The sequence below is a fragment of the Lutjanus erythropterus genome, chromosome 4 (assembly GCF_056507025.1).
Source record: "Lutjanus erythropterus isolate fLutEry1 chromosome 4, fLutEry1.hap2, whole genome shotgun sequence".
In the NCBI taxonomy this organism is placed as follows: Eukaryota; Metazoa; Chordata; class Actinopteri; order Lutjaniformes; family Lutjanidae; genus Lutjanus; species Lutjanus erythropterus.
In genome coordinates, this window is record NC_139320.1 from 36149903 (window position 1) to 36168010 (window position 18108).

At 37.5% G+C, this 18108-nt stretch overlaps 2 protein-coding genes across 2 annotated transcripts; both read left to right on the forward strand.

The window, feature by feature from the left end:
• Positions 1-2179: 2179 nt before the first annotated feature.
• Positions 2180-6827, forward strand: LOC146328810 (extracellular calcium-sensing receptor-like). Its single transcript, XM_084717824.1, has 6 exons — positions 2180-2493; positions 2671-2968; positions 3130-3924; positions 4067-4294; positions 4476-4599; positions 5914-6827. The coding sequence occupies exons 1-6, from the start codon at positions 2198-2200 to the stop codon at positions 6825-6827; spliced, it is 2655 nt and encodes an 884-aa protein (XP_084573950.1). The 5' UTR covers positions 2180-2197.
• A 1536-nt stretch (positions 6828-8363) lies between these two features.
• Positions 8364-13309, forward strand: LOC146328811 (extracellular calcium-sensing receptor-like). The gene is made up of 6 exons (XM_084717825.1): positions 8364-8671; positions 8880-9177; positions 9294-10088; positions 10314-10541; positions 10738-10861; positions 12396-13309. The coding sequence occupies exons 1-6, from the start codon at positions 8406-8408 to the stop codon at positions 13307-13309; spliced, it is 2625 nt and encodes an 874-aa protein (XP_084573951.1). The 5' UTR covers positions 8364-8405.
• Positions 13310-18108: the final 4799 nt, after the last annotated feature.

The following is an 18108-nucleotide window of genomic DNA, read 5'->3' on the forward strand; positions in this document are numbered from 1 at the left end:
CAAATGACTTGAGAATTTATTTATGGAATAAATACAGATTTATACATACAAAACCTGTATTGTGCCAGGTTTTCTCATGTAACAGACTCAGAAAATAATTTTTCAACTTTGAGTTGATATTCTGTATCACTGTCTGCATGTTCCCAAAGTCAAGAATGAGCCCCCATGTTCAAACCTTTATCAATTCAAAATCAAATTAAAATATTACATGGAATGTGCACTACTTTTTGTGTTGTTTTCTTACAGCCATGACAAAATATTCCCAAGGGTTTCACACCAGAGTTCAAAACCAAACATAAACTACAGTACTTAACAATTAAAAAATAATAATTATTGCACAGTACACATTACAACAGTTTAATCAATTCAGAGTGTGTCAGTCACGTAGGTGGATGATTTAATGTGTCAGGAAATCATAAATTCTTCATTACACATAATTAAAATTTTTATGCCTATTCTGTCATGAGTTTATCATATCATATATAATTTGTCTTAAAACTTACACTGCATCTGGGATGAAAACAGAGATCAGAGATTCATTCTGAGAGCTTCTCACATTTTTATATTTTGCTGGCTGACGCAAACCTTTTTTTTTTTTTTTTGCTTAATTCATTACATCTTTTTATATCACCTATACTGTTCCATGCATTTAAAAGATGTATCCAATTATTCTGTATTTGTATTTTGATGGGCAGAAAAAAGATGAAATTTTCTACAAAATAATTTGTGTATTTGAATTAGTAAAAATGTAATAGGTTTTAGATATATTTTTATTACCAGGATTAAACTGTTAAAAAAAAACAAAGCATGCAAGTGAATCATAAGACATGTCCTGATAGGTGAAGTAAAATGTTCATTTCAGTTCCTCAGGGACAGGAAAAAAGACTAAAACACAACAGGGGAAAAGAGCAAACATGAGCTGTAGAAGTTGCAAATATAATTATAGCCAGAAAGCACCCAACATGCACCCCTGAACGTGTAGCCTCCCACCTCTAAGAGACTGACTGGCCACTTTAAATCTATGATGTGTGAAATAAACAGAGCTCATCTTGTCAATGAAAGGACAGAGGTTAAGGTCAGGCCCACACTGAAGCTACAAAATACTTAAATGTGATGATGTCAGTTTCTATAGAATGTATTTTTGTATTTTCAAATTTAAAAATGATTGTATTTCAACTAAACTAGAACAAAGTGATCTTCGGGCATCGCAGCAATTTTCCTGGACCCTCCTCTGACCGCTGAGACTTTTGACTTTGTACCACGGCCCTGTCTATTTCTTTCTGTTCTATTCTTCTTTCTTTTCCTGGTCTAATCTTCCCACTGCTGACTCATACATAAATTGTTCAAAATGGAGTGAAGTGTTTTGCTTTTGTATTACTACTACTAATCAAATGTGAATAGATGCAAAAGAGCATTTTTTTTTGCAAATATCATTGTGATGGTGATGGTGTATAGTGGACACCATGCATTTATGGAGTCAATACACTTAAAACAACTTTTTGTGTATATGATGCAGTCACTAAATTGTAATATATACCTGTCGTGGCTGGTAGTTGTGGGTGACAGTAGTTCTGGATTTCAAAATAAAGGAGACGAAAGTAAAAAGTTAAATGACTGAGAATTTATTTAACAATTGCAAATGCAATGTAGGAATGTGGGGAAACACAAATGCACAAACAAACAAACCACTCTCCAATTATATTAGTAGCCAATATTTTCTCATACCATAGTTTGTATTTTATTTTGAGCAAGTATTTGTAATTCGTAACATGAACACTCCAAAACAGCCAGTACTATGTTGAACTGAATGCTGATCTGTCTCCAGTGCTGTGTACCCTGTATACAAATAATGAGAAATAATGATTAGTTCTTAGATTAGCAAGCCCCATCTTACATTAAGTACAGCATCTGTGAAAATAAAGGTGGCATGAGAAGACACCCTGATGAGGAAATAGAAGCACCGATTATAAGTTAAAAAGTTAAAATTTATGCCTCCATAATTTTCAAAAGTTAACACAGAGAAGGTAAACCTTTGCAAAGTACAATTGAATAATCTTAGCTGATAATATAGACACAGGCCAAAACACTTTTTCTGTTTGGACACCTCCCTCATCTTGCCCCAACTTGAAGGTCCACAGAGATTAAACACTGCTACTATTATTTTTCATGCTGCTCCAAAATGTATAAATAGCACGTCATGGTTTTGACTAACATTAAGATATGTGTGATGCCACTCAATAGTTTCGTGCTCTTAGACAGTATGACCACCACACAGAGGTGGCCAGAAAAGGGTTGGGCACTCTTGCAGCTGTTGTTGGTGGTGTCTTTCTCTCAAGCTCAAGAGCCCGTGTGCAGACGGAGAGGAGATCCAGAGAATCCTCAGCTATCTAAAGATGGGGACATCATGCTGGGGGGAGTCTTCTCTTTCCACAGCAGCTGGAAAGACAGACAGGATACCTATATGCACAGACCCATACCACTGCAATGCACCAGGTAAATTCTATAGAAATACTTTTAGATTTGGTGGTGAGTACAGATACCAAACAGAGGTTACCAGAAATATTAAAACCAGAAATATTCCTTGTGTGCTTCATTTAATTTACAATATTGTTTATATTGCAATGATTTTTAGTTTTGCAATTTAACGTATTTCTAACTGTCTGCACCAAGTTTCAATTTCAGAGGGGTCCAGTATGCCCAGGCTATGCTCTTTGCCATTGAGGAAATTAATAATACCACAGACCTACTGCCTGGTATCTCTCTGGGCTATAAGATCTATGATGTCTGTGGCTCCATTTCCAGAGGAGTGAGGGTCGCTCTGGCCTTGGCTAATGGTAATGAATTAGTATTTGCACCCACCAAAACACCATGTACTAGACCTGCCCAAGTGCAGGCCATTATGGGTGAGACTTCTTCCTCTCCTTGCATGGCTATATCTACTGTTATTGGACCCTTTCATATTCCATTGGTGGGTAAGATTAGTAAAAATGAAATTATATTTGTTAAAAATAATTATGATTCTCTAATTCTTTCACTTTGTCATAGCAAAAATGCATTTTAGAAGAAATTGTAGTGTGTTTTGCAAATATTTAATATTTTACATTTTTGGGATATTTTTTTTTCTTTCAGATCAGCCACTTTGCCACTTGTGCTTGTCTCAGTGATAAAACCAAGTACCCATCATTCCTCAGAACAATACCCAGTGACTACTACCAGAGCAGAGCTCTGGCCCAGTTGGTCAAACACTTTGGTTGGACTTGGGTTGGAGCTATTAGAACAAATGATGATTATGGCAATAATGGCATGGCAATATTTACAGAAACCGCCCAGCAGCTGGGCATCTGTCTGGAGTACTCAGTATCTTTCTTTAGAACTGATCCACCAGACAAAATACAAAAGATAGTTCACATTATCAAGACTTCCACTTCAAAGGTGATTGTCACTTTCCTTTCTCACATGGATATTGATATACTAATACATGAGATGTCTCACCACAACTTGACTGGGTATCAGTGGGTAGGCACTGAGGCCTGGATCTCTGACTCCCAAACTGCAGCCATGGACAGGCATCACATTCTGGATGGTGCTATAGGTCTGTCCATCCCCAAAGCACATGTCAGTGGCCTGCGAGAGTTCATTTTGGATGTGAAGTCACTCAGTTCTTTTAGTGATGATTTCTTTACAGAGTTTTGGGAGACGTTATTTAGCTGTAAATTCAAGCTGTCAGAGTCATCAACAGGGAATCAGAGAGAATGTACTGGACATGAAGATCTGACTGAAGTGAAAAACAGCTTCACTGATATGTCACTCTTGCCTATATTTTACAATGTGTATAAAGGAGTGTATGCTGTGGCCCATGCACTTCATAATATTCTCAACTGCAATAAAACATGTAACAACAAGGTGAAGCTAGATCCATTTCTGGTAAGCTTAACATGAGTCATATCAAGTGATGTTAACCAAGAAAATGGTAGAACTTTTAACAAATAAATTACTGTAGTGTTGAGACGTGAGACCTATGAAATGTTTTTCTGATAATGATCCACACTGATGCATGTCTTCTTAGATTTTACAGCACATAAGAAAGATTCGGTTCAAAACAAAAGAAGGAGATGAGGTTTACTTCAATGAGAATGGAGACCCACCAGCAAAGTATGAAATTATAAACTGGCAGCCAACAGAAAATGGCATAGTGGACTTTGTCACAGTTGGTCTTTATGATGCATCTTTACCTGCAGACAAACAGCTGAATCTGCAAAATAAGTCTTTATTTTGGGCACAGAACTCACAACAAGTAAGCTTGAATGTGATCACTGTAATTGCTAATAAACGTCCATTTTAATTGTTATAACTGTTTATGCAATCATCATAATAGGTCTGATTCATCAAAATTAATAATAAATTCTTACACAGTTAAAACTTTGTCAAAGTGAATGCCCATACATGTTTTTCTCATAGTTGTCTTGTTCATTCAGGTGCCTTTGTCAGTTTGCAGTGAGAAATGTCCCCCAGGAACTCGCAAGGTTCTGCAGAAAGGAAAACCTGTCTGCTGTTATGACTGTTTCAGATGTGCAGAGGGAGAAATAAGCAACATTACAGGTGCAGTAATATCAAACGCAAGACAAAACAAAAATCTAAAAGTCATTGTTTAAAATACATTCACACACCAATGAGTTATGACATGACACATTTTTGTGATAAAAAGAATGAGCATGTAGCTACAGTTGAGGACACTGAGGTCATGTCCTCTTTACTTTTTATGGTCTTTTTATTTTTATTTTTTTTTTACATATAGTAAATATTTCTTGAAATGGTGAATTAACGACAATAAAAAAATCCTAAAACTATTTAGTTGTGACATGTGTTCTGAACTATGGTTGGCATTGTCTCACCTGTAGAGCTTAAAAGCTCATCATGTGTGATACATGTAATGAGTTGAGCATATACTGAATGGTCCTGAAATTCTGTTCACTATGTGGATAAGGGGGCTCTAACCCCCCAGACCCTTGGTGAAGCCTGAGTTGTCTCACTGGGTTTTGGACAGAATAATGGGGCCTGGGTGCACTTGGATTATGATATGGCTCTAGTCAATGCTGTTGATATCCCACTGTCTAAATATGGCAACCAGTAATTGCTGGTTGTGGCACATTGATAGATGATGAGGCCAGGCAGGCTACATATTTTCCACCATTTTGTTGTCTCCCTTAGCCAGATTAGTGACTAGCTGGCACAGGGGAATTGTCACTTCATTCACAGGTTTGGCTTTGCATCTGCAAGACCTATATCTGTTTTCCTTAGGTCAGTCTTGTTTGTGGGCCCTACCATCTCCTAACAGTGTGGTAAAGAGTTATTCCATACATATGGAAAATGTATCAGAGTGGAGAGAGACTTGATACGATAAAAAAAATATAGTCCCATTATTTCCCAATGCAGAGAATGGTGTCTCCCTACTAAGCAGCACTGCTACCCCCGTTATTTGAACTTTAACCTTTCAAAGTACAACCAGTGAGATATGGCTGCATGTGCCAGCATAGCCAGAAGCACCCACAGATGTTTGTAAGTGACTCAAGCTGAGGACAGAGAGAGAGAGAGCGATGGTCGAGATTGGAAGGGAACCACAGACCTGCAACAGATCTCACAAGAGTGATCATTTTAACGTTCTTACAATGTGCCCAATAACAGTAGCAGTAGCAGTAGTATAAAGCATGGTTATAAAGAACTCAAAAAACTAATTAACAAAAAATAATTAATAATACCTGTTTCTAGTTTACTGTTTCTTCTTGTGTGATTCAAATCATTCATTTGATACCATGTCCGATAATCTTGCAGGCAAAGATGCAATATTGATTGAAAATAAATTAATAAATGAACTAATGTGCTGAACTAACACTTCCATCAATATTATTTTTCCAGATTCTATCACCTGTGTGAGATGTGACCCTGAGTTCTGGTCAAATGAGAGAAGAGATGCCTGTGTAAAGAAGGAGGCAGAGTTTCTATCATATGAAGAGATTATGGGAGCACTGCTCACTGCAGCCTCTCTATTTGGAACATCCCTGACTGCTGTTGTGGCATTTATTTTCTTCAGATACAGACAGACTCCTATTGTCAGAGCCAACAACTCTGAGCTGAGCTTCCTGCTGCTCTTCTCCTTGACTCTGTGTTTCCTGTGTTCTCTGACCTTCATTGGCCGGCCCTCTGAGTGGTCCTGTATGCTGCGACACACAGCGTTCGGCATCACCTTTGTCCTCTGTATCTCTTGTGTTCTGGGTAAAACAATAGTGGTGTTAATGGCCTTCAGAGCCACACTTCCAGGAAGTAATGTGATGAAATGGTTTGGGCCTGTGCAGCAGAAACTCAGTGTTCTGGGTTTCACTCTTATACAAGTTGTCATATGTATCCTCTGGTTAACAATTTCTCCTCCTTTTCCATTTAAGAATTTTCAAAAGTTCAAGGACAAAATCATCTTGGAGTGTGCTCTGGGATCAGCTGTAGGATTTTGGGCTGTACTTGGTTACATAGGACTTCTGGCCATGTTATGTTTTATTCTCGCTTTTCTGGCTCGAAAACTTCCTGATAATTTCAATGAAGCCAAATTTATCACCTTCAGCATGCTGATATTCTGTGCAGTATGGATCACTTTTATCCCAGCGTATGTCAGCTCTCCTGGGAAGTTCAGTGTAGCTGTGGAGATATTTGCTATTCTGGCTTCAAGTTTTGGACTGCTAACTTGTATTTTTATTCCAAAATGTTACATTATTTTACTGAAACCAGAGAAGAATACAAGAAAGAATATGATGGGGAAGGGGGCACCAAAACCACTCTGAAAACTTGAAAAAGACAAATAGTCAAATACACCTCTGTCTTTCTTTTAATTGACACCTTGTCGTACTGTAGTATTTTTCCACTATATATCATTTAAATGTGACACAGATTTTGAGATGACACCATTTAATACACTGTAATACACAATCATATCAATCCATATATGTGTAAAATTCTATTCAAATAATAAAATCCAAAAGAATCTTCCTTGCATCCACATTGCCATCCCCTTGTGTTTTCTTTTAGCCCTTTTCCACCAGCCCTGCTCACTGCACTAGATTGAATGTTATCACTCTTCTTCATGTTTTGTACCAATTGTAATTTACGATACTTATTTTTGGTGCCCTTTTTGCAGTGTACAAAGTGTATGAAGTGTATAAGGCCTTGCCACTAGCTGAAGCCTGAAGAGTGGAGCATTTTCGGGAAACTCTGTGTGGCAACTTCAAAGCTTGGGATCTCATGTGTTGCTCTGCTTTGGTGTTACATAGCACAACTTAATTGATGCATGTTCACTTTTATCAGCTGCAATAAGCTCTATTTGGCGAAACAAATCTAAAAACTATGTATATGCTACCTACTGTGCTCCAACATAGGAGTCCATTTAGCAGCTGAAGAGTTGGTGGGGACACAAAAAGGAGCTAGAAAGAGTTGTTACTGGACTTGGGTGGCTTGTTGCAATGCCCCAGATATAAAACAATATGAACAAAAATGCGTTTTTAACACTGTTGTGCCGCATTTAACTTGTCAAATACAGCAGCTTGGTCAGTGGTCCTAAACTTGCAGGGCTCCACAGGCAAGATGTCAATAATAAACATCAAGCATCTGGGTAGGCTTTCAACATAGAGGCACTTGGTTAGGTTTCGGCAAAAAGATTTACTTCATCAGGTTTAGCAGCAAAAATTGCTTGGTGAGGTTTACGAAAAGATCAAATAAGTACCTTAGTTTTGTAACTTCATATAACTTGCATAACTCACATAATTTAAGGTGCTTCACATAACTTATGTAACATTAAAAAGAAATCAATATTGACTTTTGGTTTCACACGGGACACAAACCTGGTCTTCTTAAGCAGATTTTTATGCTCTTCTTACTATATCACTTGACTTCAACTGCACACCAAAGCACAATGCTAGCGGGGCGCCTTCAGAAATGATGCTAGAGTGGTACCTACAGTGTCACACTTTGACACGTAGGGGCACAGATGTAAGCTGATGTATTTGGTGCATTTTAAGGGAAAAGGAGCTGAATAAGTCTTTTCTCAACTTTGCACCATCTTCATCCTGCAGTACTTACCAATGTTTAAATAACAATTATAAATCAAGTATAAATTGTGCCTCAATAATGTTAAAATATTAATGTCAAAAATGGAAATTTCTTTTACAGCACAAATGAACATTCCTATTTGATAATATGCATAGTTAAGATACTGAAAACAGAAAAAGGCCCAATACCAGTATCATTTTGGCCCCACCTTGTAGGTCCATAGAGATAAAACGTCACTGTTACAGTCTTATTTTTTATGCTGCTCCAAAGTGAATAAATACTGGTTCAAGCTTTTGATTTATATTAAAGCACATGTGATGCCATCCAGTAGTTTAGCCTTCATAGATGGCATGATGTCCACACAGAAGTGGCCAGAACAGGGTTGGGCACTCTTACAGATATTGCTAGTTGCATCATTTTCTCAGGCTGAGGAGCTGGTGTGCAGACGGAGAGGAGATCCAGAGAATCCTCAGCTATCTAAAGATGGGGACATTATCTTGGGGGGAATCTTCTCTTTCCACAGCAGCTGGAGAGAAAGACGAGATACTTACATGCATGAACCACTGCCACTGCAATGCACCAGGTAAATTATACCATAGAAATCCAATTAGATTTAGAATTTCAAAGAGGAAATGACTACAGATACAAAAATGATTATCAAATCAAGAATTAACTTAGAATTACTTATTGTATGTATCAACACCATAATTTTTTATTGCTATTGTGCTATTGTTTGTATTTAAAAGTTCAAGCTGTTTTCAATCAAACTATTTATAACTGTCCACATCAAGTTTGAATTTCAGAGGGTTCCAGTTTGCCCAGGCTATGCTCTTTGCCATAGAGGAGATTAATAACAGCACAGATCTACTGCCTGGTATCTCTCTGGGTTATAAACTCTATGATATCTGTGGCTCCATTGCCAGAGGAGTGAGGGTTTCATTGGCCTTGGCTAATGGTAATGAAGTGTTATCTGCACCATCAAAGAAGCCTTGTACTAGACCTGCCCAAGTGCAGGCTATTATGGGAGAGACGTCTTCCTCTCCTTGCATGGCTATATCTACTGTCATTGGACCCTTCAATATCCCACTGGTGGGTAACATTGGAATATATAGCAAAATGGGTTTTAAAAGTAATTGTAGTGCACAGTGTAAATATCTAATAATCTGTATCTTAATCTTGTGATATTATTACTTTTTTGGTTTTAGATTAGCCACTTTGCTACTTGTGCTTGTCTCAGTGATAAAACCAAGTACCCATCATTCCTCAGAACAATACCCAGTGACTACTACCAGAGCAGAGCACTGGCACAGTTGGTCAAACACTTTGGTTGGACTTGGGTTGGAGCTATTAGAACAAATGATGATTATGGCAATAATGGGATGGCTACATTTATAGAAACCGCTGAGCAGCTGGGCATCTGTATAGAGTACTCTGTGTCTTTCTTTAGAACGGATCCACCAGACAAAATACAAAAGATAGTTGACATTATCAAGGCTTCTACTTCAAAGGTGATTGTTGCTTTCGTTTCCCACATGGATATGGATGTGCTAATACATACATTGTCTCACAACAACATGACTGGGTATCAGTGGGTAGGCAGTGAGTGTTGGATCTTTGATTCACAAACTGCAGCCATGGACAGGCATCACATTCTGGATGGTGCTATAGGCCTTTTCATACCCAAAGCACATGTCAGTGGCATGAAAGAGTTCATGTTGGATGTGAAGCCGCTCAATTCATCTGGTGATGAATTGTTTACAGAGTTTTGGGAGACATTATTTAGCTGTAAATTCAAGCTGTCAAAGTCATCAGCAGTGAATCAGAGAGAATGTACTGGACATGAAGATCTGACTGGAGTGAAAAACAGCTTCACTGATATGTCACTCATGCCTGTTTTTAACAATGTGTATAAAGGAGTGTATGCTGTGGCCCATGCACTTCATAATATTCTCAGCTGTAATAAAACATGTAACAACAAGGTGAAGCTCGATCCATTTACGGTGAGTTGAACACCAAAGACTTAAAATACAGCTTTTACATCAAGTCATATTAACAAAGAAAATAGTTTAATATTAGAGAAATAATTTCTACCACGATGTTGAGAAAATATTGGGACCCCCTGAAAATAAGATTATACATCTCAAGTGGTTTATCCTGAGATAATACATTTCTATGCCTACAAAATATTTTCAGTTAATGATCTACTTTGATACATATATTCTTAGATTTTACAGAACATACGCAAGATTCACTTTAAAACAAAGGAAGGAGATGAGGTTTACTTTGATGAGAATGGAGACCCACCAGCAAAATATGAAATCATAAACTGGCAGCCAACAGAAAATGGCATTGTGGACTTTGTCACAGTTGGTCTTTATGATGCATCTTTACCTGCAGACAAACAGCTGAATCTGCAAAATAAGTCTTTATTTTGGGCACAGAACTCACAACAGGTAAGATACCATATGGCCTGTAAATATTAATGAAATCCATTTTGAAATGTTATATATGTAAAAGTTATTAGGTTTTGTCACTAGATAATAATAATGTTTGGTTTCACTACATCCAAGTTAATAACAGATGCTGGAAAAGACATCATCTTGTTAAAGTGAATGCCAACATTGTTTTCTCATTTATTTGTTCATTCAGGTACCTTTGTCAGTTTGCAGTGAGAAATGTCTCCCAGGAACTCGCAAGGTTCTGCAGAAAGGAAAACCTGTCTGCTGCTATGACTGTTTAAGATGTGCAGAGGGAGAAATAAGCAACAATACAGGTGTAGTCAAATCAAATGCTAGAAAAAAAAAATAAAAAAAAAATAATGTTGTTATGATGACAAACGTCTGGTAAGCACACCAAAATCCAATATCACATCACATCAAAGTTAATTTTGTCAAACATTAATTATGCTAAACAAATACTGATACATAAAATCAGCTACATAAATTTAATCAGTCCTGGAAATGCCTATTAAAACCCAATGGAAAAAATCATGTAATTGTATTTAAGTGTACTTAAAATTACTCAATTGTATACTCAATAAACAAGTGTTTATATACATATTAAATAATCACTGGGGGAAGATGGAGGCAGTATCTTGTTTTCATCCCAATCATTCTCTGACTTCTAGGCTTAAATCAACCCGTTATCATCCCTACTCATCATTGCCATTGCATGTCGTGAAACATAACTGGCAACACAGCAGTGCAGATGTCTCAGACACAGATATATATTGTTAATGTAATGTTAAAATGAAGTGAAATAGGTCTATAGGAAATAGGAAGAGGTTCTATCTGCATTTGTGGTACCTTAGGTACTTTAAAACAAACAAGCATCACATTTTCCAAATGTTGACATCAACTTGGGTGGGTTTAGGATAAGACCATGTTTGGGGTTACAAAGTATCTTATTTTACATACATGACATGACACAACTGAAGCGACTCACAAGACTAAAATCACACAATGCAAGTCACATGATGCATGTATTGTACCTGAAAACTTTAAATAATGTGTGGTTTTGACACGGGACACCAATCCTGGTCTTGTGGGTGAGAGTCCTGTGTTTGAGCCACACGTCCTCCAGATATGGACTTTCTCCCCCTGTGTCTCATGCAGCCACAGATGGGTTTAAATAGAAATCACTTGAATGCCTGGTGTGTCTCTTTTAGTTGCTAATAGGCACTACACACATCTGTAGTCGCAGAGGGATGGTGACAAAACATTGGTATCCATGATTTGGGAATGAGAATGGGCTGCTCAAATCCATGGCAGGAAAAGAGAACAATTATGACATGCACTATATGCACTATATCATAATATTGCAATGATACCATTCAAAAAATAGAGAAATGGCAATTAAAAGGTCACTCAAATTATGAAAAGACCTCTACAATATTTCCTCACCTTTTCATGGTATCTGAGCATGGAGACAGTTTTGGTCAAAACCTCTGTATTGTGATGTTGATATCCCTCTCTCTCTCTCTCTCTGAAACTCTAATAAATGCATTGAGAGTTTATCAAATTGTGTTTTTGGAAAATGGACCAGCATGACACCTTAAAATAAACAACAATGATTACGTGTTACAAATCAAATTAACAAAATTTAAAATTAAATTAATTACAATTAATAAGAACTACTATACTATATATATCTTATACTTAAAAAATCCCAATGAATCATCATCAACACGTTAGCCATTTATTATCTGATATTCATGTAGTCAAAGGCAAAGGTAAGCAAAGATGCAACATACACATGAAATAGACAAATGCACAAAATGTAACACCTGTTTCATTATGATTTTTCAGACTCTATCACCTGTGTGAGATGTGACCCTGACTTCTGGTCAAATGAGAGAAGAGATGCCTGTGTAAAGAAGGAGGCAGAGTTTCTATCATATGAAGAGATTATGGGAGCACTGCTCACTGCAGCCTCTCTGTTTGGAACATGCCTGACTGCTGTTGTGGCATTTATTTTCTTCAGATACAGACAGACTCCTGTTGTCAGAGCCAACAACTCTGAGCTGAGCTTCCTGCTGCTCTTCTCCTTGACTCTGTGTTTCCTGTGTTCTCTGACCTTCATCGGCCGGCCCTCTGAGTGGTCCTGTATGCTGCGACACACAGCGTTCGGCATCACCTTTGTCCTCTGTATCTCTTGTGTTCTGGGGAAAACAATAGTGGTGTTAATGGCCTTCAGAGCCACACTTCCAGGCAGTAATGTGATGAAATGGTTTGGGCCTGTGCAGCAGAAACTCAGTGTTCTGGGTTTCACTCTTATACAAGTTATCATATGTATCCTCTGGTTAACAATTTCTCCTCCTTTTCCATTTAAGAATTTTCAGAAGTTCAAGGACAAAATCATCTTGGAGTGTGCTCTGGGATCAGCTGTAGGATTTTGGTCTGTTCTTGGTTACATAGGACTTCTGGCCATGTTATGTTTTATTCTCGCTTTTCTGGCTCGGAAACTTCCTGATAATTTCAATGAAGCCAAATTTATCACCTTCAGCATGCTGATATTCTGTGCAGTATGGATCACTTTTATCCCAGCGTATGTCAGCTCTCCTGGGAAGTTCAGTGTAGCTGTGGAGATATTTGCTATTCTGGCTTCAAGTTTTGGACTGCTAACTTGTATTTTTATTCCAAAATGTTACATTATTTTACTGAAACCAGAGAAGAATACCAAAAAGAATATGATGGGGAAGGGGGCACCAAAACCACTCTGAAAACTTAAATAATATTTTGGCAAAGGTAATCACAAGTTTTATGTAATAATTTATTAACCAAACTTTCAAATAGACCCCTGTCTTTCTTTTAATTGACACCTTGTCGTACTGTAGTATTTTCCACTATATATTATTTAAATGTGACACAGATTTTGAGATGACACCATTTAATATACTGTAATATACAATCATATCAATCCATATATGTGTAAAATTCTATTCAAATAATAAAATCCAAAAGAATCTTCCTTGCATCCACATTGCCATCCCCTTGTGTTTTCTTTTAGCCCTTTTCCACCAGCCCTGCTCACTGCACTAGATTGAATGTTATCACTCTTCTTCATGTTTTGTACCAATTGTAATTTACGATACTTATTTTTGGTGCCCTTTTTGCAGTGTACAAAGTGTATGAAGTGTATAAGGCCTTGCCACTAGCTGAAGCCTGAAGAGTGGAGCATTTTCGGGAAACTCTGTGTGGCAACTTCAAAGCTTGGGATCTCATGTGTTGCTCTGCTTTGGTGTTACATAGCACAACTTAATTGATGCATGTTCACTTTTATCAGCTGCAATAAGCTCTATTTGGCGAAACAAATCTAAAAACTATGTATATGCTACCTACTGTGCTCCAACATAGGAGTCCATTTAGCAGCTGAAGAGTTGGTGGGGACACAAAAAGGAGCTAGAAAGAGTTGTTACTGGACTTGGGTGGCTTGTTGCAATGCCCCAGATATAAAACAATATGAACAAAAATGCGTTTTTAACACTGTTGTGCCGCATTTAACTTGTCAAATACAGCAGCTTGGTCAGTGGTCCTACACTTGCAGGGCTCCACAGGCAAGATGTCAATAATAAACATCAAGCATCTGGGTAGGCTTTCAACATTGAGGCACTTGGTTAGGTTTTGGCAAAAAGATTTACTTCATCAGGTTTAGCAGCAAAAATTGCTTGGTGAGGTTTATGAAAAGATCATGGCGGGGTCAAATAAGTACCTTAGTATTGTAACTTCATATAACTTGCATAACTCACATAATTTAAGGTGCTTCACATAACTTATGTAACATTAAAAAGAAATCAATATTGACTTTTGGTTTCACACGGGACACAAACCTCGTCTCCTGGGTTAAAGTTCTGGGCTTGTTTGACCTCTCACTCCTTAAGCAGATTTTTATGCTCTTCTTACTATATCACTTGACTTCAACTGCACATCAAAGCACAATGCTAGCGGGGCACCTCCAGAAATGATACTAGAGTGGTACCTACAGTGTCACACTTTGACGCGTAGGGGCACAGATGTAAGCTGATGTATTTGATGCATTTTAAGGGAGAACAAGCTGAATAAGTCTTTTCTCAACTTTGCACCATCTTCATCCTGCAGTATTTAGCAATGTTTAAAAAACAATTATTAATCAAGTATAAATTGTGCTATCCAGTAATCAATCTCAAGATGGCTGCCATGCCTTGTCTCTGAGAATCTGGCTTGTCTGAATCCAACAAGAATCTGTTTAATCCTGTCCTGAACTCCTGGATAAAGCTATCCACTGAATCAACTGGTACTTCTGGAGAAAGCTATCCACTGAATCAAGTTGATCTGAACATTGTGGCAAGAGTAAACCAACTACTGAGTTTGTGGCTTCATACAGAGCTAAGGGGCTTCTGGGCCTACTAGGCCTCTGACATACAGGCCTGACTGGACATCAACATCTCTACAGTCATCAACCATCTACCACTGGTGCATCTTGGTAAGACAGATCATGCCTCCTAAACATGCTAAAACTTCCCCTTGTGAGGATGATTCAGCAGTTACAATCGCTGTACTCTCACAATTACTGGAACAGCAGAGAGAGATGTTAGGAAAACTTCAAATGCTTTATCCAGCTGATCATGGAGGGAACAAACAAAAGATTGGATGATGTTATTAGAGATGTACAGGAGCTAAAGACCAGCTTAGAATTCACTCAAGAGAAGTTGGAAGAGATGAGAATGGGACATAAGGAGATGGAAACAAAAATAAAGTCTTTTGAAAATAACATCATGACTTCAAAACTGGAAATGGATGAAATGTTTGCCAAGCTGGATTACACTGAAAATCAGTACAGGAGAACAAACATTTTAATTGATGGCATTGCTGATGAGAAAGGAGAAACCATGGTGGTGGAGTCGCATTTTATGTTCAGGATCACATTTAAGCTGTTCTAAGAAAAGATATTATGAGTACTGACATTGAATTAATTTGGCTACAGATTCACCTTCCACACTGTAAGCCCACTCTAGTTGGTTGTTGCTATAGGCCACCCACTTCTAATGTTAATTACTTGGATAAAATATGTGAAACTCTTGATATGGTGACAGATGAAAGTAAGGACATCTTCCTTCTTGGTGACCTCAACATTGACTGGTTGTCTAAAAACTGTCCATTACATAAAAAAAAATGATTTCTATGGCAGATATTTGCTACTCAGCCTACAAGAATTTGTATTACTACAGATGGTTTTAAAACTTCAGCCTGCATCGATCATATCTTCACAAATATACACGAGCTGTGTTCACAGGCAGTATCAGTGGCAGTGGGTTGTAGTGACCATAACTTGATTGCGTTAACTAGAAGGACTAAAATGATTAAATCTGGAGTCAGAATTGTTTATCGCAGGTCATATATAAGATTTAATCCAGACTTATATGTGAAAGATGTTCAGGATTTGCAGTGGTCTGATGTGTGCCTGGTAAATGATGTAAAAATTGCTTTGAAAAAATTTATGGACAAATTTGTGAAGCTAGTGGATAAGCACGCTCCACTTAGAAAAAGGTCTGTGAAGGGTAGCAGTGCCCCACAGTTAGACGAGGAGTTGAGATCTTTAATGCTTCAAAGGGACAATGCCAAGACAACTGCTCAAAAATCAGGGTGCTCTTTAGATAAAAACATTTATTTTAAGTTGAGAAATAAGGTTACAAAGTTAAATTATACTAGAAAGAGAGGATATTTTAAACAAAAGATTTGTAACTCTGTACATGATACTAAAAAACTGTGGGAAACCTTGAATGAATTAATGTGTAAGAAGTCAGGGAAGTCTCAAAATTACGTGGAATGTGTTGGTCAGCTCATCACCAGGCTGTACGATGCAGCTAATTATTTTAACAATTTTTTCATTGACAAATTAGACAGGTTAAGTTCTTGTATGGAATTTGATGATGTTAATTTATCTTGCAGTCTCGCTAAAAATATTATGAGTGACAAAACTTGCTCTTTTGCATTTGATACAGAAAACCAGGATACAGTTGAGGGGATGTTGCTCTCTCCCTCAGAAGATACATCTCCAGGCATTGATAACCTGGATGGAAAATCGTTTAAGATTGTTGCTAGCCTGCTTTCCAAACCGATATGTCATATCCTTAATAGATATTTACTCAGTGGAGCCTTTCCTGAGTTTCGGAAAAAGTCTAAAATCATACCTTTACCCAAAGATGGAAAAGCAGGTTTTACTGGCTCAAATTGTAGACCAATTAGCATACTCCCTGTGCTGAGTAAGATACTAGAGAAGATTATTTTTAATCAAATGTTAAATTATTTTAGTAGTAAAGGACTACTCTCAAAAGCACAGCATGTGTATAGACCAGGACACTCTATGAGCACTGCATCAGTACACATGAGTGATCAGTGGTTAACAAATATAGATGACAAGAAACTAGTAGGGGCTGTGCTGTTGGATCTTACTGCAGCATTTGATGTCATTGATCACAGCATTCCTTTAGCTAAACTCAAATGTTATGGTGTTTTACCTCTAGCTCTTGCCTGGATAAAAAGTTATCTCTCTGGCAGATCACAGCAAGTGTTTTTCAATGGCTGTTTTTCTGACAGTAGAAGGATATCTCTCGGTGTTCCACAAGGGAGTTGTTTGGGGCCACTTTTATTTTCAGTTTTTATAAATGATTTGCGATATGCTGTGGGGAAGGCTGATGTTGTAATGTATGCTGATGACGCCACTTTGTTCTGTGCATCACCAACAATAGGAGACCTGACCTGACCATGATCACCAATTGGGTGAAAATTAATAAATTAGCATTGAACACTGCAAAAACTAAATGCATTGTATTTGGCAGTAGGAATGTTAAATCTAATTTATGTAATGCATACTGTCATCTTGAAAAATACACCTCAGTTCTTTGGTGATAAATTAGTATATAGTGTTTTTTGTCATGGGTATGTGACACGTCAAGTAACCACTGGTCTTCTGCTGGCACCAAGTCCACGAACAAATTTTATGATGAGAACTGTTCTTTATAGAGGGATCTCAGTTTGGAATATGCTCCCTACCAGCATTAGACAGATTAAAAATAGATATTCCTTCAATAAGTCACTAAAACTCAAATTTATGAATCACATGTAAATTGTGTTATGGCAGTTCTGGGACATTTTTGGGAATTTTATTGTGGGTTGATATTGAATTACATTGTCTCTTTGATATTCTGCGATTTTAAATTGTTGTATTTCTAATGTTGTTTTGTGAGTGGACCCCAGGAAGACTAGCGACCACCTTGTGGAACCTAATTGGGATCCAAATAAAGAATAAAGAATAAAGAAGAATAATGTTAAAATATTAATGTCAAAAATGGAAATTTCTTTTACAGCACAAATGAACATTCCTATTTGATAATATGCATAGTTAAGATACTGAAAACAGAAAAAGGCCCAATACCAGTATCTTTTTGGGCACCTCCCTTTGGCCCCACCTTGTAGGTCCACAGAGATAAAACATCACTGTTCTAGTCTTATATTTTATGCTGCTCCAAAGTGTATAAATACT

Excerpts from the sequence above, each read along its gene's own strand:
- LOC146328810 (XM_084717824.1), top strand. The coding sequence starts at position 2,198 with ATGGTTTTGACTAACATTAAGATATGTGTGATGCCACTCAATAGTTTC. Across the intron at positions 2,494-2,670 it reads ATACCACTGCAATGCACCAG|TTTCAATTTCAGAGGGGTCC; the intron begins GTAAATTCTATA and ends GTCTGCACCAAG. Across the intron at positions 2,969-3,129 it reads GACCCTTTCATATTCCATTG|ATCAGCCACTTTGCCACTTG; the intron begins GTGGGTAAGATT and ends TTTTTCTTTCAG.
- LOC146328811 (XM_084717825.1), top strand. The coding sequence starts at position 8,406 with ATGCCATCCAGTAGTTTAGCCTTCATAGATGGCATGATGTCCACACAG. Across the intron at positions 8,672-8,879 it reads CTGCCACTGCAATGCACCAG|TTTGAATTTCAGAGGGTTCC; the intron begins GTAAATTATACC and ends GTCCACATCAAG. Across the intron at positions 10,089-10,313 it reads TGAAGCTCGATCCATTTACG|ATTTTACAGAACATACGCAA; the intron begins GTGAGTTGAACA and ends ATATATTCTTAG.